We start from the raw sequence: 23818 nt of genomic DNA, 5'->3' as shown, positions 1-23818 counted from the left end.
CTCCCCAGGCCACCTTCCCCGGGGATGAGCTCGGCCGCCTCCCACGCGTGGGGCCGTGACTCGGGTGGAGGCAGAACGGGCCCCGCGGTGGGTCCCCAGCAGCGTCACCCGTCACAGCCGCCGCGCCCGGGAGGTCTCGGGTTTGGTTCCTAAACCGAAGTGAAAAGCTTCAGCTGCGAACGCCCAGCCGGACCGCCAGCCCCGCCGCAGTGGGGAGCGCTGCCCCCCCCCCCCCCCCCCCCCCCCCCCCGGCTGCCCCGCTCCCGTCCCAAAACTGGACGAAAAGAAAACTGCAAACACACCAGTGCGGTCAGGCAGCTGCCTGCCTCCTTCACCGCTGCCCACGAGCGTGTGCTCGAGGCCAAGTGGCCGCGTGAACCCCAACTCCCACGGTGGGCGTGCAGAGGGCTCAGCTCCACCGGCCCTGGCTGCTTTCCTCTGAGCTGCGGGTAACCTGGCTGTTGAAGATCAAGAATTTAAACAGAGCCTGGTGGTCTGCAGCAGGAGAAGCTGTCTGCTCTCAACCGCATTTCTGGTGGCCAAAGGATACCTAGTGTGGAGAACTGTCAATATGTTCCTTCTCGTGTCGTTAAAAAAGTATTAGCAGGAAATTGTGGGGGTTCTGTGTTGACATTAGTCCTCAGAGACTTCAAAAAAACTTTCAGGAATCATATAGAGCACTCAAAAGAGGCCATGGTGGCTTATCTGTTAGGATTAGTGCTTTGAAAGAAATTCCTGTCTGGTTATTTTGGAAGACTCAATTAAATCTGACAGTTGTTGTAAACCTACGTTACACAGATAACGTTGACTTCTGCCTACATCAATGATCTGCTCCCGTCTCATAATACTCCTTCAAGATAAAGTAGGAAGAGGTCGTGTGTCACGCGCTCTGATTCACTGCTAGTAGTGGTGCAGAAAGGACAAAAGGAGGCGTTGGGAGCTGCCGTGGCTTTGACAGAGAGAAGTGAAAGGTCAGGGATCAAGTGTGTAATCTGGTTGAGGGTGGAGGAGTTTCTAGGAGATGGGCACGGCTCTGCTTATCTGCAGCGTGGTTGGGACGTGCAGTTTGGGACTTCATAACTGCTGCCGAGGGGATGTGAGCACCTGAGAGGTGCTGCAGACAGTGACTGCAAAGGAACGTTCTTACCAAGCTGTGTTGCGTGTGTTACCGAAGAGCAGCTCTTAATGTTTGTGATTCTTATTTTTCTATAGGTGAACAAAGCCCTTCTTCCTGGGCTTATCTGGACTAAGCCACCATCATCTTTCAAAGGCTCAGCACCTTCACTATTTTCTGCAGCACTTACCTGATGTCTACTGATGCAAACAAAGGTATGCGGATATAAAGGGTGAATATACACCCTCACAATTGTAGGTTTTGCTTCTGGAGCAGCACACAGGATGTTTAGAGCTCAGGTCAGCAATTTAAGTTCTCCATTGTCAAAGAGGGCTTGAAATTCTGAGTAAGCACAACCAGTCCAGCTGTCTAAAAACCAATGATGTTTAACATTAAAAATTACTGAAGAATTTTACCATTTAAGTAGCTACTGAAGTTGCTAGTCTGTTTGCTTCCTTGTAATTACTTGAGAACTTCTTCCTGTGGTTCTGAACTAAATCTAACCCTTTGCCCTGATACTGCGAATTGAAAATGCCACTCAAGCTCTGAGCAGAAAGTTAGCAGCACAGCAGAATACATTGTTCCTCGGGTACACGTGGCTTAGCAAACATCAAGCTGGGTGTTCTCATCCTCTGACTTTTTTGGATTTGATATTCAAAGTGGTTTAAGTAGGTACAATTTTCCCATCAAAATTATAAATAACTCCAAATCCCTAAAGAGCTGGCACTGACTCAATGTCTTTTTGCAAAGTCTGTACTCAGAGCAGCAAACTTTTAGGTCTTTAAGATCCGTTCAGCAGCTTGTGGCTGCCAGCCTCTAGCTGCAGGTGCTCATCACGTCTGTAGGCCTACAGTATGTTGTGCATGCGTGACTGTAGCTTGCTAGCTCAAACACACCCTCATGTTTTGAGTCACAAGACTAGAATTTGTGGAAAAAATTGTAGCAGAATTTTTTAACAAACCTGTAACACTAAGTTGCAAAGAGGGGGATGGCAAGGAGCCCCCATGCCTGACAGCTGGGGCTGCCCCAGCAAAGGGGCTGGCAAGAGATCCCAAAACTCTAGGGACAGAAAGCAAGCGCTACGGGTTCGTCCAGTGTCACCAGCTCCCTCTGGGAGTCACGTGCACCATCTGTCCTATTCCACTTTTCTCACCCGTTTCGTGCCCCAGCCCTGCCCCATTCCCTGTTCTCACCCGTTTAGTGCCCTGTGTGTGGCTGCCAAGGGTGCCACAGGACGGGCAGCCAGCCAGCTCCCTCAGACTGCAGTTATTTGATGTCATTTAAATTGTGCATTGAAACAGTAGTTTCACCCAAACTTGAGAACAATGAGGAAGTAAGACTCAAGATTTTATCTTCCAAGCATCCTCTCTCTGGGGTGTATTTATTTTCAACCATCATCTGTTCGTCACAGCCAGAGGGACTACATACCTATTTAATTTGTAGCCAAAATGCACTGTAGGCAATGGAACAAGAGGTGAATCCTGCTCTGAAATGCTGTGAAATAGTTGTGTGTAGCTTTCGCGATTTTGTAAGAACTCAAAATTAACAATTTCCTTTAAAAAAAAATTAATCTTTCCATTAATCCCAACTGTCTCAGCATGACTGTGCTAGAGTCTGGAATTTTCTTTTTGTCCAGTTTGCAAGAATATCCATGCAGGAATCCAACTATTTCTCTGAAAAATTAACAAAATAATGGCAAAGCGAACCGCAACACACAAACTGGGTTTACTCATATAAAAATGATTCCTTCACAAACAAGACATTATAATAGGGATAATGCAAAGGTGTGCAATATTTTTATGTAGTCATGCACTAGTCAGAGTACCTGTCAGCTAAACAATGAAGCAGATTTTTTCAGATGTTTGTTCATATCTAGGGTTTTTTTTTCCAAGTCTTCTGTTTAAGAGTCAACTACCCAGGACAGGGATTATGTTAAATTGTAAGACTTGCCAAGATACAAGTACTACACGGGTACAAGGGGCTACCTCAATAATAATCTCCTAATAATTATCGGAGATGCCAGAGAAACGCGTTGCCACCACCTGGGACCCATTCTGCTATTAGGAAGGAAAGAAGAAAGGCAGCACAGAGACTTCAGCACTTAAAGAGCAGAAGGGTTTGCTTTAAAACAAACAAACCAAAAAGGTGTTCAGACCCTACACAGATTAACACACTGGGACACGATTTTGCCAGGGATTCACGTTATGTTCCACTGGTTCTAGGCAAACCTGGCAGTCACCAATACTATTTATCTGCCTCTCAAAATTACAGCAGCTTAAAATCCACAAGATTTTCTTGACACGTTCAGGTGAACCCTGTAAATAACTTCCTATAATAAACAAAGTATTCCTCCTACATAAAACATACCCTAAGAAAAAAAGTGTTTCTTTTTCTTTTGGCATAGTTTTACTTTAAAAACATTTATTAAAAATATCCACCAGTGCATCTGCTCGCCTCAGAACTAGAAGGCAGCATTTCACAAAACAAGTCCATACAATTATTTACATTTGTTCACATCTTAGATTGTTCCATTTTCAACACTGGATCCATTAACCGGAGGCTCAACAATCAGTCTTGGCTCTATCAGTGCATCCCAGCTTTCAGTTATCTGAAAACAAAATACAGACAGTATTTAGCATGTACAAGCTATACAGGCAGATGCCATTTCTCCTACGTGATGCTTTGTTTAGACTTGAACAACAGCGCTACTGAACAAAGATCGATGAACCGCAGGAAGGATCCGCAATCTTCATGAACCTCAACCTGCCTGATGTCCTGGGTAAGGAAAGATAGAGGTAAAAAAAAACAACAGTGCATGAAACGAATAACCTTGTAAGAACTGATACTCTATCTAGACATGATATTGTTTATTAGGCAAAACAAAAAGTTGCAGTTTGATGACTGTTTTTTAATCTAGTTACTGAGTGACATGCAAGAAGTTATTCTTATCTTGTAACCATGTACGTTCTTGCTAGAAAGGAACAATTATTTTTGCTTCCATTTATTTTAATCAGATGCACTACTATAAAGGGAATCTCCACTGAGATGAATGGAGTCATAAGGCAGGGCATGCATCAGCTATGCAAAAGTTGTAACAGGCTTCAGAAGCTGACGCCCACATACCTTTGTATCCTGAGGAACCGCGTACTCTATCAGTTCTGCTCCATCTGCAGACTGGTAAACCAGATCGAATTTCCCTGGCTCTTTAGCAACTTAAAAACAAACAAACAACTCCATTAACTATAAACAAAAAGGCTTAAATGTTTACCATGTTTAGAAAGCTAGTCAAAACAAGGTGGGTTTTTTTTGGTTTTTTGTTTTGGTTTTTTTTTTTGAGTGGGGTGTTCAGGTTCATTATTCTAACAGAAAATCTGAGGTAAAACTGAATGCTTCACACCAAAATTAAGGTAATTATGTAATATAACTATGTGCATGAAAAAGTTAATCAACAATATGCTGCCTAAATTCACAAATGATGATTCACTATGATGATTCATTAATGCTGGCTTAAATGGCAACCGCAGTATACACATTCAGTTTCAGGCACATTCAGTTTCCGGTGTCTGAAGTGCGCTTGGTCGCTGCAGGGACTCGGTTCCACATCCACCAAAGAGAGTGGCTTCACTGACCTCGCAAAGAACAGCATTATGATCTAAAATTCTCTCTGTAATTCCCTACAGTAATTTTATTTTTTTCAGGAAATGAAACCACAATAGAGATGAGCTACTGACTACACAAATTTAATTTCGTAAATATCTATGAGCTTCTTCAATACAACTAGCAAGTGTTAGAACTTCTCCCTTTAAATAACTTTTTGGGGAGAGAATAAGGAGGGAAGGGGTGTGTTGAGGAGGAACCTGAGCAAATTAGAAATAATCCTGAAGCACAAAGTGTGCCTGAGACTAGCTGTTCTCCAAGTGATGCACATGACAACAAGCACTTGGTGTTCCAGGGTACGTACACTGTCCCGCTGATGACGAAAGGATCTCAAGCTCGATCTGTTTCTTATCAGCATTCCAACTGATTATTTTCCCCTCCTTCATAAAGCAACAAGAAAAGAATCAGGTAAGATATACTTCAGCACAGGGTAACTATTTCATATTTACAACCACTGTGGTACTTGATCACAGAGGAAGTATCTGTCAAGTTTTTCTATCGCTATGTATAAAATCTGCAAAGTATTAAAGCGCAGCAATCTGCAGTTACTCGCATCAAGAAACCAAAGTTATTAGTTGTCACCATCCTTGTAATTTATATCGGTACTTATCCAGAAACCAAGTTATCTGAAGCAGCTACAAAATTTTATTTGCACCAGTTTCAAGAATTTGCCTTGATTTCAAACAGCAGTAGACTTGAATGTAGCTACATTTTTCTGCTTGAAGGTCTGCATTTTTTGTCATCTCTAAAATATTAATGATTATTAATAATGCTTGTGTTTGTTTTTTTTTAAATAACTGCTACACCTTTCAAATTTTCAATTAGTTTTGGGTTCTAGAGTTTTCATTTTTACTGTTGCACCAGGAACAGCCTGTGGAGTCAACTGGACAAGAAGAAAAATCCTGCACAACTGCAAAGTATTTAAGGCTCACCTCACTTATAATAGCTTTGTGAGTGAATTGAATGAGGAAAGAAAAACAGTACCTTATAGTCTGAAACTTCAGGACTGTAATTTTCAGTTAGTTCCAAGCGCTGTTGAAAGAAATACAAATAAGAAATTACAACTTTTCCTGATCCTTGATGATGCCACCTATCCCCACATGGTTTCTTCAGCAAGAAGAAAGTGCAAGAACCAAGTCTCGCACTCGTGGATCCTGATGCTGATCACAGTCCCAGGTCATCTTCCAGGACTTACTGCTGGATTTCCGTTCAGGTCAGGCTGTGAGAGGAGATCAGAGAGATGGATCCCAGTCTCCTCAACTGCAACAGTTTCATTTTACTTTTTTATTTTGCAGGGAAGTGTAATTATTTATACGGTAAGATTCACAGTAGTATTGTAGAAACACTATAGAGAGAAGTAACAACGTAGAGAATTTTTTTTTCTTTTTATAGCATCTAATTTTAATGCTGACTTTCCTTGTATGTTGCTTCTTTCTGGCATTCTTATTTAAACGTAAACTTTGAAAATATGCCCACAGTAGAGAAAGAGAGAGAGACAGTTTGTGAAGGTGCAACTAGAAAATTCTATTATTTGTGAACTGACTTGTGTGCTAAGAGAGTCATTGTACAAATGTACATGGAAATTCACACTGAAATGACAGTGGAGAAAACTTTTCTTTCTTTGTGTTATATAAATATAGGAAGTCTAAAGAAATGTATTTAAATTATGCACATACTCCAAACATTTGTAAAAATCAAAGTCAGACTTTACAGCAAAAGAATTTTCTAGAGCCAACAACAGAAACCAAAAGTGTTTCTGTGGTATGGGAAATCATTAGGTTAGAAAGACAGTAAGAGAGGAGTGAACACTTTCAGAGATGCCTACAAACATCAGACACAAGATGTTTTAGGTGCTGAAATATTTGCTTACGTTTAAAACACAATTTTTTTTAAAAAAAGAACAAATAAGGATGAAGACTACTTCTTAACTCTCATACTTCTAGGATAACAGTCCCAGAACAAGTAAGATCAGGTTCTTCAGCATAAGCTTTTGGTAGCCAGGACCATGCTATCTGTAGGGTGTCCTGCAAAACTTAGAGTGGCCCAAATGAAACAATTTTAGCCCGCTAACATTCAGTATTTCACAAGGTTTTTTTACCTTAAAGGCAATTCTTTCTCCCACTTGTGGTGGGGCAGCTAGAAGAGGTAACACACTATAGTCTCTCTTGGGGACCTCCGCAGGATTCTGTGAAACAAAAAGTAAATCCATTGATTTAATTACTGTATTAATAAAAACAGAAGACAATGTTTATGCTGTATGGATTGTAAGAAGTTCTGAGTAAGGTGCGTATCAGAGTGCTTGAAATACATAATACAATCAGATATTGTTTCATAAACATTTCCTCAGGCTGCTAAATGGAGATACAGTAAATAGCAGATTTACTAAGATCAACCATTATCCTACCAATCTTCACCCTCTCATCCTATACTTTTTTTATATAAAGCTGCAAGAGAAAGGTGACCTATGACTGTTTAAGTCACTCACCTGGACAAGAACAGAAGTGTTTGTTGCAGCTTCATTTAACTGCCTCTGTTTCTGGGCTTCACTGCTGTAGTTATAGAAGAAGCCAGGGTTTGCTCCTCTCCCACGGCCTTGGCCCCTCATCATCCCACGAAACCCACGGCCCCTAGGTCCTCTCCAGAAGTTATGCTCTCCTGTTCCACGCCCCCTTCCATGACCCGGGCTGGCAAGTGGTCCTTGATTACTGGTTGGCAAATGTTTAGTACAGTTTCTTATTACGGAATTACTCAGTCCAGCATTTGCTGTGGGTTTTTTAATTACAAGTGTTTCTGAATCTGAACTATCAGACTCTGAAGAGGAGGTCTTTGCTTTGGGAGCCTTGGTGGTACTGGTTTTTACAGCTGCCACACTGTTAGGCAGTGACTTTTCCTTTGCGGTACTGTCTTGTGCCGTTGCCACTTTCTCATCCTCTGTACTCGAGTCAGAATCTGAGCTAGAAGACTGGGATTTTTTAGCATTTTTACTAATTGCAGTCTTAGTGGAATTTTCAGCATGAGACTTTACAGTCACTTTATTAGAAACAACAGTTTTCACATCAGAATTTGCAGCAGCTTGGGATTTGTCTTTGGGAAGTGTTGCCACTACAGATTTATGGGAAGACTTACTTTGCTTTAATTCACTGCTGTCACTGTCAGACGATGTGCTGGAGGAATCTGAAGCTCCCACCCTCTTTTTTCTGGACTGTGTTGTGATTTTTTTGGTGTTATTTTTACCAGAATTTAGAGACAAGCTCTCATTTGCCTGTTCTAAAGCCATCTTTGCTGCAGCAGCCTTTGACTGCTTTTCATCCTTCTTTTTTGTTGCCACCTGTTTCTCCCTCTCCGTTTCTTTAAGCTTTTTAGATTGGCCAGTAGAGCTCTCTTCCTTACCTTCTGTGAGTCTATTTCTTCCACTAACTTCTTCCTTTCTTTTTCTTTTCTTGTACCTTTTATGGGAGTCCCAAATATCTACAGAGATCTCTTCCCTACAAGAGGGATATTCAGGATTATTTTTATTCTTTTTCTTTTCCCTTTTATGCCTGCCTTCATTTCTAGAAAATTCTTCCTCTTCCTGCTTTTGTCTACGCCTTTTTTTGTCTTCTTTTGGTGTATAAGAGAAGCCATCATCTACCTCTTCATATTCATCTGCGACTATCTCTTCCAATTTTACTCTGCCAAAAAAATCCAAACAAAAGCCGCTGTTAAACATAACTCACACACATCTTTCTATGCGTTAGCAGCTCAGGTTGGGTTGTCTTCTGGGAGCGGGGATGCTCCACCTGTCAGCAGGGCAGTTCGGAGAGCAGTCTGCAGAGCAGGGGGTGCTGCCCCGGGCCCAGCCGCACAGCCTGAGCCCCCACCCCAGGGCACGGTGCTGCAAGCTCTGTAGAAGGCCGGCTCAGGCGGTGGGAGCACCGGGGCAGGAGGCAGGTTTCCAACCACCTGGCTCTCTCCAGCCCGCAGGCACCGCAGGCTTTGGGGAACGGAGCCCGCTAGCGCCCGGCTCCCGCTCCACCCCCCGGGGAGCCGCGGGAAGGGCCCGAGGGCGCCTCTCCGACTCCTCGGGGCGGGCACCGCCAGGCCCCGTCCGCGTCCCGCGGCGGGAGCCGCGTTTCAAGCCTGCTAGGGGAGTCCCCCCACCCCGGTGCCGCGCAGCCCGAGGGCCCCGAGGAGCACACACCCCCCCACCACACACACACACACACACACCCCCACCACACACACACACCCCCACCACACACACACACCCACCACACACACACACACCCCGCCCCGTCCTGCCGGCGGCTGAGCCCGGTCCCGGGCAGCCCCCGCCGTACCGGAGCGAGTCGTTGTCCCGCACGAGGCGGGCGCTCTCGGTGGGGGGCAGCAGCGCCCCCTCCAGGAAGAGGCTGAGGCGGGCCCGGCGGCTGAAGCCGAACCTGTGGCGGATGAGGCTGACGAGGTCGGTGACGAGGCGCACCTGGCTGGGCTCCACCAACAGCCAGCACAGCGCGCAGCCCGGGCTGCCCGGCGGCGGGTAGTCGAAAAGCAGCCGCAGCCGCAAAGGGCCGCCACCGGCCGCCGCCATCTTGGAGGGAGAGCGGCGCGGGGAGAGAGGGCGGCGGGGAGAGAGGGCGATGGTGCCGCGCGTGGGACAAAAAGGGCGGGCGGCGCGCGAGGCTGGCCGCGCCCCCTGCGGGCGGGGCGGGGTCGGGCTGGTCCCCGTGCACGTGACAGCGCGGGCGCCGGGAGCTGTTGGCGGGATGTGGCCGCTGCGCGCTGCCGCCGGGCTGTCCCTGCTGCTGCTGGCGGCAGGTACGGGGCCGAGGGACGGGGCGGGAGGCTGTGCGGCCGTGCTCCGTGCAGCGGCCGTGCCCGGGGTAGTGCCGGAGCGACGGCCTCCGGGCACGGTGCGGCCGCTGCCGGGAAGGGCTCGGGCTGAGCCGCGGGAAATTTCCGAGCCTCACCGAGGGCCGTCAGCGCCGCGCCGGCGGTGGTAGCCGGGCGGGACACGGCGAAGAGGGTGGCACAAGCGCCGGCGCTGCGGGGGAGCCTGGGGGGAGCCCCGGCGGGAGCACGCCGAGTTCGGGGCGGGCCCGTGCGCGGCCCCGGCCAGGGCTGTCGCGGTGTCTGTGCCGGGGACTATCGCGACCTTGGGGGTCACCTCGGCTGACTGAGGTCTGCGCTCCCCCGAGCCCCAAGGACCCGTTTTGGAGCAGGAACGCGGAGATTCAGGTCCCAGTTGATTCACCTGGGTAAACTGGGTGGGAGAGGCTCCCCACAAACCGGGGCAGCGCTTCTCATCGCTGTTTTACCCGGAGCTGCCATCTGTCCCTCCGGAAAAAGACCCCCAGAGCCTCTTCCCTTCCTTGGCAGCTGCGGGGGATGCTGAGGCCGTGTAAGCGGGCATGCCTGTGAGCAGGAGGTTACTGCCGTGCTGTGTGACACTGGCTGACAGGAGCACAGGTCCCCGGCCGCAGCGTTTTACCTGTGGGACCCTTTGGGCAGGCGGCTGCAAGGAGCAAAAAGCCATATTGGGGTGTCACCGCTGCCGCAGTGAGAGCTGATCAAGAAGGGGTGATGTTGTCCGCCCCAATATAACCTATTCAGAGCTGCATCCTCTGGGCAGCCACCGTGGCTTGAAAAAGCTTTATTGCTGCTTCTCCAGTGGACTGCTGCCTTCTGTTGTGATGGAGAAGTTTAAGTGATGTAGTTTCAAAGTTCTATTTCTGGGACAGCGTCTGTGTCCTGGATGGACTGCTTAAGTCGTCAAGATTCCACTGACTTAACTGAGCGTAGGATTAGGTCTTGTGTTTGTTTAGAAGTGACCCTTCTATCTACCCTGCGTTTACTCTCCTCGGGAACTGTACAATGATTTGACCTTCCCAGAGACTACGTCTAAGTGGTGGATCGCTGAAGAAGCCCTGGCGCCCCTGAAGCTGACGCGTGTTATTCCATCGGGCTCGTGGGGCTGTGCTTTCAGCCCAGGTCTTCAAAAGACTTTAAATGTTTCCCAGATAGAAAAAATTATCCTACCTATTGGGCTGCTATTTTGGCAGCTGCTGTAACGTCAGACCCTGGTAGTTAAGCTCTTAATTAACACGCTTAGCTGAATTATCATCAATGAATGAAGTTATGTGTGTGGGTGTAAGTATAGGCTGGTTTCTTACAGTAATTTTTTTAATGGAACCTCCTCTAATTATCACACCCAAGACTGACGTGTAATGTTTTGGAACAAATCTGGTGGAAAGCTCAAAATAGAGCCTTTTTACCTAGCTGATTTTTTGTTTTATTTCCCTCCCCCAAGGTGTAGTTCTGAGGCAATCTCAAGAGCCCGAAGAGTTGTGGGGATATGTGCAAGTTCGAAGTAAGGCCCACATGTTCTGGTGGCTCTACTATGCAAATAACCCAACCAAAGACTTCACAGAATTACCTCTCATCTTGTGGCTTCAGGTGAGGTTTGGTGAAAGACACTTCAACAACAGTGCTTTCCATCTGTGCCTGGTTCAGCCTGAGAGGTATCTTACAGCTCTACAGAAATGATTCAAAATTGTCTGAGTCTAAATGATTCACCTTGTGAGTAAGGTATTCAGGTTAGGAAGAAATAATGAAAATATCATTCTGCAGGTGTGGGGTGCCCTCCGCTGCTCACCTTACATCAAGTTAAATTGCAGAACTAGAGGTTGTTCTTATCTCTTGTACAACACTCGTGTAGTTTGTGCCAGACACTAGAAGTACATTGTATCATCAAAGCTCCTTTCCTGAAGAGCTTACAGTCTAAACAACATTCAGAGAGACTAGATAAACTGATCAGAGATTTAAAAAGACTTCTAAATGAAAACAAGTAAGAGAGACTCTGTTTAGAGATTGGTGCTATTCACAGTTTGATAAAAGGCAGTGGTGTGTGCTCCACGTTAGCTTTCAGCAGTACATTTCAGAAGTTAATGTTGAATATAATCACTGGATGACTTGGTCTTTTTCCTTCTGGGTTATTTCTTCAGAGTGAAATGCACACGCTGTACATGCTGATAAAACTAATGACTTGCAAACCTCTGTAGATAGCTAACTTTTGCATCCGTATTAAGGGAATAAGGGGAAGGGTTTTCAAACTGCACCCACATAGCATGCAATTCATTAGATGCTTTCACAAGTGAGTACTTGCTTCTCTGTTTAAATTCTTGCTTTTATAAATGGCATGGGTACACATAGTGAAAGACAATGAGGAAGAAAGCCTTCTCTTTGCAAATGGACATGTAGTGCAAAAGCCTTTCTTTAAAATTTACAATCTGTCATTCTATTTACTGGGTGGCTTTTAGTTTTCTCCTATCTGTCATATCTGTACTATGCTGCATTTTAACTTATTTGTCATCTGTTATTTCCCCACAGGGAGGTCCAGGAGCTTCAGGCTGTGGATTTGGGAACTTTGAAGAGATTGGCCCATTAGACAAAGAAATGAAACCAAGAAATACAACCTGGGTATAGTGGAGAGCTCAGCTTCTAATTATTGATTGCAAAATGTTTGTTGGTTGTGTGAGCAGATGATTGCTATCATCACAGAACAGTTTTCATTTAAAATTCAATAGAACTATGATATTTCGTCTTAAAATAGTGTGGTTAATGAACTGCTTTTATGAATATCCCTGTTAAGAACTGAAGAATAGACCTATTAATTTGATTTGACGGAATATGTCTGGGTTTCCATGAATTTGCGAATTGCAGATGTCTGGGAAACCAAGAGCAGGGACATTCTAGAAAGATGTTATTTCAGATCGTAGCTTCATTGTGTACAGTCATAGAGGTTTTTCTGGATGGCTGGCAACATGTAACCAGTGGCTTGTAATTACAAGTCCAGTATGGCCTTCAAGGGAAGACAAATTACAGCTGCCTATGAAAGTGGAAGCTTATTCAATGAAATGTATTTGTGCTCTGAGCTACCAATAATCTAACTAGATTGTATGGGTGATCTGCCCTTGGATCACTGGGACTTTTTGGGTGACTTTCTTGTGGCAGATTGGTCAAATTGAAAGACCTTATGTTGTATTCTTTATTTGTGAGCCTTACCGATTTAAGCCATGCTAGCTATCTGTATGCTGATCTATTTATTTTATTTCTACACTTGTAACTATAGACCCCATGGCATTTGCTATAGAAATTTCACAAAAGCCCAGCAACCCAAAAGAAAATCCCTCTTATTTTATGTTCTGACAGACAAGTCTCACCTGTACCGTTCTCTTTTTTGGACTTGCACCTTATTTTTCTGCAGTCTTTTTCAGCGCCAGAGAATTAGTGGCTCAGTTAAACATTTGTGCCATCAAAACTAAGGTTTGCACTGGTGCTGAACTGAGGTTTCATACAAACTTACTTTCTGCTTGTACAGTTGCAGGCAGCCAGTATCTTGTTTGTGGATAATCCTGTGGGCACTGGATTCAGTTATGTGGATGATTGTAGCTTGTTTGCCAAAAACCTTACCACGGTAGTTTCTGATATGATGGTTTTTCTTGGAAAATTCTTCACATGTAGAACAGAATTCCAGGTAAGTGACTTGAATTCTTGGTTAGAATCATATTTTTATTTGCTTTTAAACAGATCTCAAAAGGAATTAGTGAACGTGCTTCCAAATGGGCAGTGTTTGCTACGAGGCAGTATGAATTTGGTAGGAGTCGGTGCAGTATAATCACTGCCTCTTATTTCCCACAATTCAGAAGTGGTATCTTGAATTTGGTGCTAGTTAGCTAAGCAGTAGGGTGGATTATTGTCTATTGTGTGATCTGAGAAGCATGTGGGATCACATCTGTTTCTAGTTCCAAAATACTGAAGTGCCTGCTTCAGAAGTTCCCCTAGTAATTATTCCAGGATGTTACAGAAATCTTATCTGCAGCTTAGAATCAGAAAAATATCCAGTGTTTGATAGTGAGAGGTGAAGAGCCAGTGCCTGGGTTCTGTGGGATACAGTTGGAGGTATCTTTTGCCTTCTGCACAATGGGTTCATTGTGTGGCTTCTCTCTCTTCAGACCATCCCGTTCTACATATTTTCTGAATCTTACGGAGGTAAAATGGCTGCTGGCATTGCTTTAGAGCTGCAGCAGGTAAGTAGCTGGAGGATGTAGTTCACTTTTCAGTTTGAAACGTGGTGTTCTGCAAGTACTTGTATTTTCTAGAATACACTGTCCATGTTGCCCAATTCAGAGTGCTACCTATTTTCTTCACTTAAAGAAAACTGGTTCTAGAGTCATTAATATTTACCTAAAAGTTGATTATTTTTTCTTTTTTGTGGTTTGTTTGTTTTTGGTTTTTCCCCTTTTTTCACCAAGGCTGTTCAAAAAGGGACCATAAAGTGCAATTTTATGGGGACTGCTCTTGGAGACTCATGGATTTCTCCTTTGGGTATGTTTAAAATCCTCAGACTGTACGTGGTTTGTTGTTGTTGTTTTGGTTTTTTTCTCATTCCATGGGTACCTAGAATAAACAATGTTAGCCCTGCATTAAGTGAATTAAATCTCTGGTGAGTCTGGTAAATCAAAAAGAAATACTTCAACATTGCAAACTGTGATTGAAGGATCTACCTTTAGAACATATCTAGTTTATGAAAAGACAGAGAGCAAAGTCGGTGAGGACCATACTTGTATTTGAAGTGGGGTGGTGGTGAAATGTCCCTACACACCTCTACAGCCTCTGAGGTGATTTGGTAAGAGTACTGCACTTAAAACATGGCCACTAAATGAGTCACAAGGTCGCAACTGAGATTTTATCTTTCTTTTCACAAGAAGACCTTGAGCTGAGGAACTGATGCACTCACAGACCTGGAAGAGATAGGTTGTCTGTCTGGTGGAGGACAAAAAACAAATTAAAGGACTCTTGGCCCTTCAAGGAGATTTGCAAGGGCAGGCTCCATAGGTTCTCTGCAGCATGGGATAATATCAAGCAAACTCCTGTCTGTCTTAGGATCAGCTGATCCTTGAGACCTTATGAATGAACTTGTTATAAAACAGATTTGTCTTACAATTAGTGGGTTTTTTTCCCTGTAACTTTTGCAAACAGATCAGTTTAGACAATGCCCATTCACTTGTCAGATCTCTCCCCATGTTCTAACAATGTGCTGCAGTGTTGGGGTGAGAACATTTTGGTAAGAACATGTCTGTTGCATTAAATAAATTTAACTGATCAATGTGTAGAGGGTTAATAACACTGCAGTGCTTTTATTGGTTCTCAGGATTTGTAAAGAACCTGCTCTGTAGTACATAACCTTTGGGCTAAACTAGGCTGACAGTACCTTTTTACTGATTAATTCATCTCCATATATTTTTGTCACAGTCATTCTTGCTACAATTAAGGAAAAGTAAATGAAATAGTATGTTAAAAAACTTAGATGTTTGAAATCTGTTCTGTTTCTTTAGACTCCGTGCTGTCTTGGGGGCCCTACCTTTACAGCACTGTAAGTACCTTCTTAAAGTCTTGGTCCTCGCCTGATTACTTGTACTGCTGTATAGTATGAGTGGACATTGATTTTTTTAAGGTTAGATCTCAGCCAGAATAAAACCTGGAATGCATGGGGACTGTTAGCAAGAAATGAACATGAAATTATAATTAAAGCTGTCTTCCTTTGTGTTTGTCTTCCAGTCTCTCCTTGATGATAATGGTCTAGCAGAGGTGACTGCTGTTGCCAAAGAAATAATGGATGCAATCAATAAAAATCAATACGTGCTGGCCACTGAGCTCTGGGGCAAGGCTGAAGGTGTCATTGAAGAGGTGAGATCTTCTTTGATCAGCATTAATAACTGACTGGTGCCTGGGGAGGTACACAATTTCAGGTTATCCTCTCTATGAGCGCTGGTCTGGAGTGAATCCTCCAACCCCCTGCCCAGTCATTTTTGCCAGTATATGTTTTATCCCAGCGCTGATGTAAAAGAGCTGTTTGTTTGCTGAGCACCCTGTGTGATTATAAGAGGCAGTGGGTAGGGCGACCCACATAGGCTTGCAGTATTGCATCAAGGTTTCAACCTGGCACATCACTTAAATAGATGCTTAATTTTGAGCATGCAACTAATCCTGTTGATTTCTATAGAACCTGGTTTCAACTTAAATGAGCTATGTCTCCTTGAAAGCTTTGTTTTGAATATTGAAAACTGCATCCAGCAAGACAGAAATTTCAAGTTAAGCATAGATCTTTATTTAAAGAACTACAATAGGTGCACAGGATGGAAATGAACCTCAAGTTGTGCCCTGTTACTGTGGGTTACTGCATCTTGTTAATTAGCAAGTTCCAGCTTAAAAGATAGGTAAAGCTTTACTCTTATTTTTTCTGTTGAAGAGTTGTTCCAAAATTTTACTCTTTTTTGTGTTTTAGTACAAGTGAGGGTTTGACTTCCTCAAACTGAAAGACTAATCCGAAGCCACTTCCTTTTCTTGCTGGGTTTTTTTTTTGGGGGGGTAGGTGTTTGGTTGGGTTTTTTTTTTGTTTGTTTGTTTCATAACAGACAGTGCCTTGCACATAAGTGGTTTCAGTTCTTAATGTTTGGAAGGAACTTGTGGTTCCCATTTTGCCTTTCTCTTCAAGTCCGCTTGTCTTTTCCAGTTGTGATATCACTGTCAGGGTGCAAGCGCTTCAGTTCTTTGAGGGTTGCTGTTGTGAGCTGATTTCTGACCTATGCATCAGAACTTTAAAGATTCAAAAATTGCATAAAGCAGGGCTTCAGGAATCTCGAGTAACTTCTCTAATGGCAACACTGATCACACTTGTCCTTTGGATGCAGGCTGTCTGCATCAGAACTGTCATTCTACAATTCTTGGACTTGTCCAGATGTCAGCAGTTCCAATAGAGGGGTGGCTGATACCTATCACCATGTTCTTGAGGAAGCATTTGAGATTTTGAAGGGTTGTAGGTTGGGAGGATGTTGAGCAAGAGGCAGCATCAGGCTAGACTAGATCTAGCAGAAGAGACCATCTGAAGGCATCTTCTGGCATTGCAGCTCTCTGTAATGAGTAATGAGAATCTGCAGTCATTGGCAGGGTGTAAGGCTTCCTGTAGCTTCACATCTGTTTCAGAGAAGTAAATAGCATCTCTGGCACAACCCACGTGTGAACAAGACGGACATGAGAAAACTCCCCCACTTCTCAAAATGTAGAACCGAAGTTTTTCCATAAGTATCTTCCTGACATGTAGGTAAAGTGGCAGGTCACAGGATCCTTTATTTAGAACTTATCTCTTTTTTTCAGAAGAGAGTCTGTTCCTCATATCTGAGAAATGTTTTTGTTATAGTGTTACTGAAATTATCTTGTGTTTTCAGAACACAGATAATGTGAACTTTTATAACATCATGACTAAGGAGGTTCCAGAAATGAAATCAAATGAACAAGAAAATCTCCATCTCAGTAAGTTGTATTTAAGTACTTGAGCTTCTGAGGTCCTATGTTTGCATTTGCGTACCTTCAACTCTGATAGTAGAAACAACCTCAATTTAGCACATCCTTAAAATGGGGTCTTCAGATCTAAAGGATATTGATATTCTCCTGAGCCAAACTTGTTTGCCCTTGCATAAATAAGGATAAATAGGAATGTGGAACAACCCTGCTATAGATTATACCTCCACCTATATATACATCCTGCACAAATTACTCCAAGGAAGTAGTCAGTATAATTGCGACGTAGTTTTATGGCCTTTAAGTTACTTCCTCTTAATGTGTTTCATTTCTGTCTTCAAGCTAGGACACAAAAATGTCTCGTCAATGTAAATAGTCTGATATAGGCTCTTATGCTCCATGATGTTTGTGCGTCAATGTAAAAAACACATGTATAGAGTTTCTTTCAAGCTCTTTATCTCTTTCTGTTGGCTTCAGCAGGTAAGGTGAAAATAAGCTCAAAAATAACTGGTTTGTTGAGGAAAAGAAACTGTATCTGTACCAAGTGGCTAAAGCAGAACCTGGTCCCCTGAAAAAGCACTGTGTTAGCCGAAAGTAGAAATGGATGGTTCGGTTCTTGCCCTCTCATCCCCTGACCTAAATGAGGGCTGACTTCAGCGGTTTCTAGTAGAAGTAAGCAAATTGCTCTCTGTGATGTGGCATTTTCATTAGAAAAGAGTTTGTTGGCAGTGACTGTAACATTGAAAATTATTATCTATATAGGATGACGGTCTTAGTTGTGTCACTAACCAAAGTGTGTTCTCTCTTTTTCAGTTGGACTTTACCAACGCCATGTCAAAAATATGCATAAGGACAGCCTAAATGAATTGATGAATGGACCCATCAGAAAGAAGCTAAAAATTATTCCTGACTCTGTGAAATGGGGAGGTACTTTCCTGTCTGCTAGTGTGGATCTAATGAGTGCATTATTGCCTTTTACAGTATTGCAGTCTGTAGGAAGATACTTTACTGTAGTAAGCAGTCACATTAAATTGTCATCATCCTTGCGCCTAAGAAGAGGACTTATTCTCAGAAATGAACATGTAATGGGGCAGGCCTGTGGGAGCAGATGTGGTTCTGATTCTGCTGCTTGTATCTATCTTTAGCCAAGCAGCTGAAAATACAGGGGAAGGAAGAAGATCCTCCATTTCTCAGCAGCTGATTTCTGTTTTTCCTGCAATCTTGCTGAAATTCCTGTCAGTTTTTCTCTGCCAGAAGTCTGCTGTCATGTAATACTGCCTGGTGTGGAGGGGAGGCCGTAAAACAGAAAGGAAAGTTTTTAAAGGACTGATGCCGGCACTCTGTATGTGTGTAATAGGAGCCAGCAGCTACAATGCTGTGTGTGAGCTCCAGTGGGAGCATGGCTGCTTTCTGGTTCTGTTTAGTTCCTCAGACTGATGAATTGCTGGCTGCCCTTTGGGGCTAGGACTGTTTTTTATACAGCCATGAACTGCATTTTAGGACCCTGAGCCAACTGCTTCCATCCCAGCTTGGGGATGACATTCTTCATCAGCTAAAATTTGTCTTCTTTCTGGTTCCAACCAGGTCAGTCCAGAGATGTCTTTGAGAATATGGCTGAGGACTTCATGAAACCCGTCATTGGTATTGTTGATCAGCTTTTGGCAGCCAATGTCAATGTTACAGTCTATAACGGGCAGCTGGATCTCATTGTTGACACCATGGGTAAGGGACTTCTTGACTGGGGTTGGGAAGTGATGAGTAGAATGCGAAGTTGCCAGTAATATTGGTACCTGGATCTCTCCAATCTTCTCTGCAAATCTATCTAACTGGCAACGCTTAAATACTAGTCATAAATGAGCAGCTCTTAGTATGCTTTGTTTATGTCCCTCTGAGAAAGGCAATTCCTTTACCTCCATTATACTGTTGGGAAATGGATCTGCAACATCAATAATTGCTTGTTTCAGTGAAGCCCATAAATAGGTATGCTCATTCATAAATGAAGAATGAGGATACATGGAGATTATCCTCTCTTTTCCTGCTGTGCCTTGAAGATTCTGTTCTCTGGGGCAAAGGCCGTATCTTGCTGCAGATTTGTGCACAATATGGGTCAGCCTTCACTGAGTGACCTTCAGCAGAGAGCATGGTGCCAGGTGAGATGGAACAAGGGTGTTGGTAATTAATCAGGGAGGTGCAGTTGAAGAACGATCACACCTGCTGCTCAGTAACATGGGTAGGCACCTGCATGTCTTGGCCACTCAAAGCTTTTGTTTGTCCCTTGCTGCTTGCAAGATGCAGGCTTGATCAAGTGGCGGTTTGGGAACCAGGCCAAGTGTTGCTGGAATGTTTCATGCTGCAAGACTGCCGTGCTGTCTTCCATTCACATTTTCTCATTGATTTAAGTAACCCACAGTCACAGACTGCGCAAACGTCTTCCTGTGTTGTGAAAGGCTTTATCCTTTGTCTGTCTCTGCCCACTTAGATATTCAGATGCCCTTCATGAACAACGTAGCAATCAATAAATCAGGAAACAGAGTATTTAGGCTGTCAAAACAGATTAGCAGTTAGTGGTGCTCCAGTTTGTCACATTTTGAGTTAAAATTGAGCTGCAGTTAACATGTAAATTTTTCCAGTAGCTCAGAGGTGGGCTAACGCTTTCTCCCCCTTGGTGTCCTGGAATTGGTCTTTTTGCTGGCTTGACCTCTGCCTTCTCTAGCAGGCACCTGAAAATAGAAAACCTTTCCAGGTCCCTCTTGATCAGTGACTGTAACAAACAGAGAAGCAGTGTCTCTTCTGATTTTCAAGAGAGAGGCTTGGTGTGGCTGATCCTTCTCCGTAGCAGGATGTTCAAGTTGTTTGAGGAGTAAAGCAAAATATGTCAGAATTGCTAGGGCTGCAGAGCCTCTGAGAGTCACGTGTTCAACTTGAGCAATCATAAGTCCATTTCAAGTACACCTTCATTGTTGGGATTTTCCCTTCTCCCTCCCTTGGTTTGTTTCGGCTTGTCCTGAACACAGCCTTGGTCATTTTCCTAGGCATAACAAAATTGGTCTAGAATCTGAGCACACAAGAGACTTTCTGCTAACTCTGCTGTATTGCTGTCTAGTACAGTGGGCATCCAGTTGAACTGGGACTCCCAAGTTGCTATGTCAGTATTGGTAATCAAGCATATCTCTTACCTCCAACAGGCCAGGAGGCATGGATCCGGAAACTGAAATGGCCTAATTTGGGCCAGTTCAACCAGCAAAGGTGGAAGGCACTCTATGTGTCTCCAGAATCCACTGAGACAGCTGCTTTCCACAAGGCTTATGAGAACTTTGCTTTCTTCTGGATTCTTAAGGCTGGACACATGGTAAATGATATACTTCTTGGGGTGGGATGCACCACTATCAGCAAGAAAACTGGAGATACATATATGCTTGCTTCCATAAAGCAGGTGATTACCATGTGCTCTCATCTCTATGCTAGGTACCGTCTGATCAAGGAGAGATGGCACTGAAAATGGTCAGGATGGTGACCCAACAGCAGCACTAGGGAAGGGGAGGCCAGCTGGTATGGCTTCCTGCTGAATGCCAGTGCTCTCACAGAATGTGAGTCTGGAATAATAAGCCACAAGAGGAACAATGGCTATTTGGACACATAGCCTCGCTGATCTTACTCATAAAGTGCACAAGCACTTATGGAAAGGCATTTTTTTTCCTTGAATGAGTTGTTGCTTTTGAATTTGTAAGCTGTGATTTGCTGCCTTAAGACTGTTTATAATCACTCTTCCAGAGGGAAGTCCACTGTCATAAACAACTAGCTCTGAGCCTTTGCCTTTGATTCGGAAGGATTTTGTGCTTTTGTAAAATGCTGCCCTTACTGAATGCTTTCTTGTTTGTTCACACACCAAGACTAAAACTGATTTGAGTCCTGATAGATTTGCTGTTTGTTCCTCTCAAAGAGCTAACCTGTTTCATGAGGCTGTGGAATGTTCCTTCCTTTGTGCTCAGGCCTCTGCTTGAGTCACTTGGTGGGATTACAAACTGAAGACACGGAGGTGCCAGGATAGAGGATCTGCCCTAGAGGAATTACAGTCCATCTCATCTTGCTGAGGTGCCTGGGTTAGGATCCAAGATTCTTCGGACTTCCTGTGCTATGGAGAGAGAAAAACACATACCCCCAGAGGAGGATTTGACTTTTTTCATCTGACCGTTTGTTTCTTGTTTTCATTTTCTTTAATGACTGTTACCTAGACTTTGCCTTTAGCCTTAACATCTAAAGCACATCCAGCAGGAATTCCTGCTTTCCTGTATGCTGAAGCAGGAGACCTGTTAATACCCTCTTCTTGTACAGAAGAGACTCCTAATGGAAGGAAACTTCTTACAGCCTTCTAAGAGTGGAGAGTATTATTTGAGCAATAACAGCATAATTCTGAAAGATAATGGCAGTGTTTAAAAGAAGGCTATACAAGCTAGAACCAATATTTTGATCCATATTTTTCTAGAGCTTGAAGTCTTGTGGAGACCTGTTATTTTGAAACATTTTTTTAATATAGTACGCAGTCAAGAGGAGACTTGGTCAGATAACATTTTACTTCTGCTATGGAGCACAAAGTGACCGTTGTTTATTGGTGTCTGATAAGAGGCACAACAGCTTGTTCCAGCTGCCAGAATCCTAAATAATTAGCAAACCCTTAGTTACTCCAGCAAATGAAACTGTCATGAAATGTCTGTAGCGTTGGCCTAGCAAGGTCTGAGGCATAATGCTATGTAAATGCATATGCAATCACCCAGCAGCTGGACTATTGGCACCTAATTGTTTTCCTTCTTCTCTGCTTGCACTGTGTTCTTGAGAACTTTAGCAATGCAAATCCAGATTTTTTTTTAAAACATATTTTTCAATAAATGCAATAGGTCTAATTATTCCTCTCTCTTGGGCACCACATTGATTTCACTGCTTGACAATCACGACTTTTCTAGTCTGGCTTTTCAGTGTAAAGCCCCTGCCAAAGGGAGCAGATGCAGTTGCACTTGAGAGGGAAGGGCACAGGACTGTGCTCTGCCCCACGACTGCATGGCATGATGAGAAACACATGCACTGGAGGCTGCAGCCCTTCCCATCCTTTCCACAAAATGCACCCCCTCAGCAGGAGGGACAACCCAGAATGGATAGGCAGGATCAAACCAGCAACTATGTCTGTTCTCTTTCTGGTTGAACGTTAGATGAACAAGAGGAGGGTCCTAGAGGCATGTAAATCTGCATATCTACGTTCTTGGAATATTTCAAAATAACTTGTCAATCAAATAAGTATGTCTGAGTTTGAGTTGTCTTGTAGTCCTGATTCCTGTTATATTCACTACTTTGCATTGTGCCTGAACAACTAATAATATAGGGCTTGATAGAGGGAAAGAATTGAGAAGACGGTATCTCAGAGAGCAGCATTCACTCTGTTCTGACGCTTTTTTTATGAAATGGCACATTCATTTGCATTGCCTAGAGCTTGTGCTCAGTGATAGGCCTGAGACATCTGTTTCTTGTCCTGCTTTGTTTTAGCTTCTGCAGGTTTTTCTGTTGGCAAAGAGATTGCTTATGAGGAAAAAAAAGATAATTTCAAGAAGGCTAGTGGTAACAATTTGTTGGTTTTAGGGGCTATGCCAAATCTAAACATGTTAGAATAAAAATACTTGCCCATGGAGACAGGCTCTTAAATAGTGTCCGTGTAAATGCAAACAACAGAAAAGCATTTCTTTAATCATGGAAGATTCCTTTTTTTTCACCAAAGGCTTTGTAACTGGTGCATCACAGCTCTAGATCGTCACAAAGGTAGGTCACCTGTCCAGCAGATGCTGTATGAAATTGGCTGCTTTGAAAGGAGTTCAAGTCCTGCTGTGTATCTGATTAGCAATGACATACTTTGTCCATTTTGATTTCATGCAGTATGCTATTTCCAGATAAGGGCTCTTGCTTGGGAAATCCATTAGAATGAATCGTTCTAAAATATTAATAAGCTTTTTTACAGATGCTAGACCAGTCAAAAGAAAACAGCCCAATATTTGTATTTCATCTTCTGCAGCTGCAGGCTTTGATTGCATAGGTGGCCTGAGAGCCACAGACTTATTTTGCTCACCATCAGTTGAAGATAATTTTCATAGAAACAAATCCAACTGTGTTAAAAATCAGTAATTCAGCACTGCCTCTTCAGCATGAGCAATTTTGGCTTTCTATAACTACCTTTTCTAAGCCAGATAAAAAAAACCCTAAATGTTATCCACTATGTAATAAACAGGTGTCTTTGTCTTTTTCCTTTCTATTTTGCTGGATCTGGGAGGATATAATGGGGAAGGGTCAGTTGATGCATCCATTGTGCCTTAAACCAGTGCATACCAGTGCCTCATGGTCACTGGTACGCAGAGGATACAGGACAGATGGACCTCCAGTCTGGCTTTTACAGCTGTCCCTGTGCAGTAGAGATTGAGACTGTTGTGGAGAAATGAAAGCAGGAGGCAAGAGATCTGCCCCATTTGGTACCATAGGGGTATCTGCAGGAACAGTCTTTGTGTATAATGTAACTAATCTGGCATGGAATATTTTTGCTGTAGGAAGAGTGAATCTCATAAGCTATTTCTGAAGGGAATTTGGCACACAATGCTCATTGATTTTATGTCTTTAAAATTTGAGGCTTAACAGTGGGCATGTAGCTGTGTGTTATCTTTTTTCAGAAGATGAGCA

At 43.6% G+C, this 23818-nt stretch overlaps 2 protein-coding genes and 1 long non-coding RNA gene across 4 annotated transcripts; 2 read left to right on the top strand and 1 right to left on the bottom strand.

Annotated features, from left to right (window-relative positions):
- The first annotated feature begins 250 nt into the window (after positions 1 to 250).
- On the top strand, positions 251 to 4044 carry LOC142604384 (uncharacterized). Its single transcript, XR_012838240.1, has 3 exons — positions 251 to 971; positions 1213 to 1329; positions 3805 to 4044. It is a non-coding gene; the product is annotated as an uncharacterized LOC142604384 (long non-coding RNA).
- On the bottom strand, positions 3519 to 9397 carry COIL (coilin). 2 transcript variants are annotated; one of them, XM_075770574.1, is made up of 7 exons: positions 9091 to 9391; positions 7257 to 8442; positions 6870 to 6956; positions 5756 to 5803; positions 5076 to 5151; positions 4238 to 4326; positions 3519 to 3722 (listed from the first exon to the last, which is right to left on the bottom strand). In XM_075770574.1, the coding sequence occupies exons 1-7, from the start codon at positions 9339 to 9341 to the stop codon at positions 3633 to 3635; spliced, it is 1827 nt and encodes a 608-aa protein (XP_075626689.1). In that variant the 5' UTR covers positions 9342 to 9391; the 3' UTR covers positions 3519 to 3632. The 2 variants fall into 2 exon arrangements, with proteins under 2 accessions (XP_075626689.1, XP_075626690.1); XM_075770575.1 differs by lacking the exons at positions 3519 to 3722; positions 4238 to 4326; positions 5076 to 5151; positions 5756 to 5803 and adding an exon at positions 5812 to 5990 and having other exon boundaries at positions 9091 to 9397.
- Positions 9376 to 22011, top strand: SCPEP1 (serine carboxypeptidase 1). The gene is made up of 13 exons (XM_075770576.1): positions 9376 to 9568; positions 11061 to 11206; positions 12140 to 12229; positions 13131 to 13286; positions 13765 to 13839; positions 14065 to 14137; positions 15148 to 15185; positions 15371 to 15499; positions 17038 to 17122; positions 17924 to 18037; positions 18695 to 18832; positions 20296 to 20459; positions 20576 to 22011. Exons 1-13 carry the CDS (start codon positions 9391 to 9393, stop codon positions 20639 to 20641), a joined length of 1452 nt encoding a protein of 483 aa, XP_075626691.1. The 5' UTR covers positions 9376 to 9390; the 3' UTR covers positions 20642 to 22011.
- The last annotated feature ends 1807 nt before the right edge of the window (positions 22012 to 23818 follow it).

The sequence above is a fragment of the Balearica regulorum genome, chromosome 18 (genome assembly GCF_011004875.1).
Source record: "Balearica regulorum gibbericeps isolate bBalReg1 chromosome 18, bBalReg1.pri, whole genome shotgun sequence".
Lineage (NCBI taxonomy): Eukaryota > Metazoa > Chordata > Aves > Gruiformes > Gruidae > Balearica > Balearica regulorum.
This window is presented reverse-complemented; position numbering and strand designations above follow the sequence as displayed.

Bases quoted from the DNA above. Each gene is read 5' to 3' on its own strand.
- SCPEP1 (XM_075770576.1), top strand. From the start codon at position 9,391: ATGGTGCCGCGCGTGGGACAAAAAGGGCGGGCGGCGCGCGAGGCTGGC. The intron at 9,569-11,060 runs GTACGGGGCCGA...CCCTCCCCCAAG, and splicing joins CCTGCTGCTGCTGGCGGCAG to GTGTAGTTCTGAGGCAATCT. The intron at 18,038-18,694 runs GTACTTTCCTGT...GGTTCCAACCAG, and splicing joins TGACTCTGTGAAATGGGGAG to GTCAGTCCAGAGATGTCTTT.
- COIL (XM_075770574.1), bottom strand. From the start codon at position 9,341: ATGGCGGCGGCCGGTGGCGGCCCTTTGCGGCTGCGGCTGCTTTTCGAC. The intron at 5,152-5,755 runs GTACTGTTTTTC...TGCTTTATGAAG, and splicing joins CTGAAGTTTCAGACTATAAG to GAGGGGAAAATAATCAGTTG. The intron at 4,327-5,075 runs GTACGTACCCTG...TTTGTTTTTAAG, and splicing joins TTCGTCATCAGCGGGACAGT to TTGCTAAAGAGCCAGGGAAA.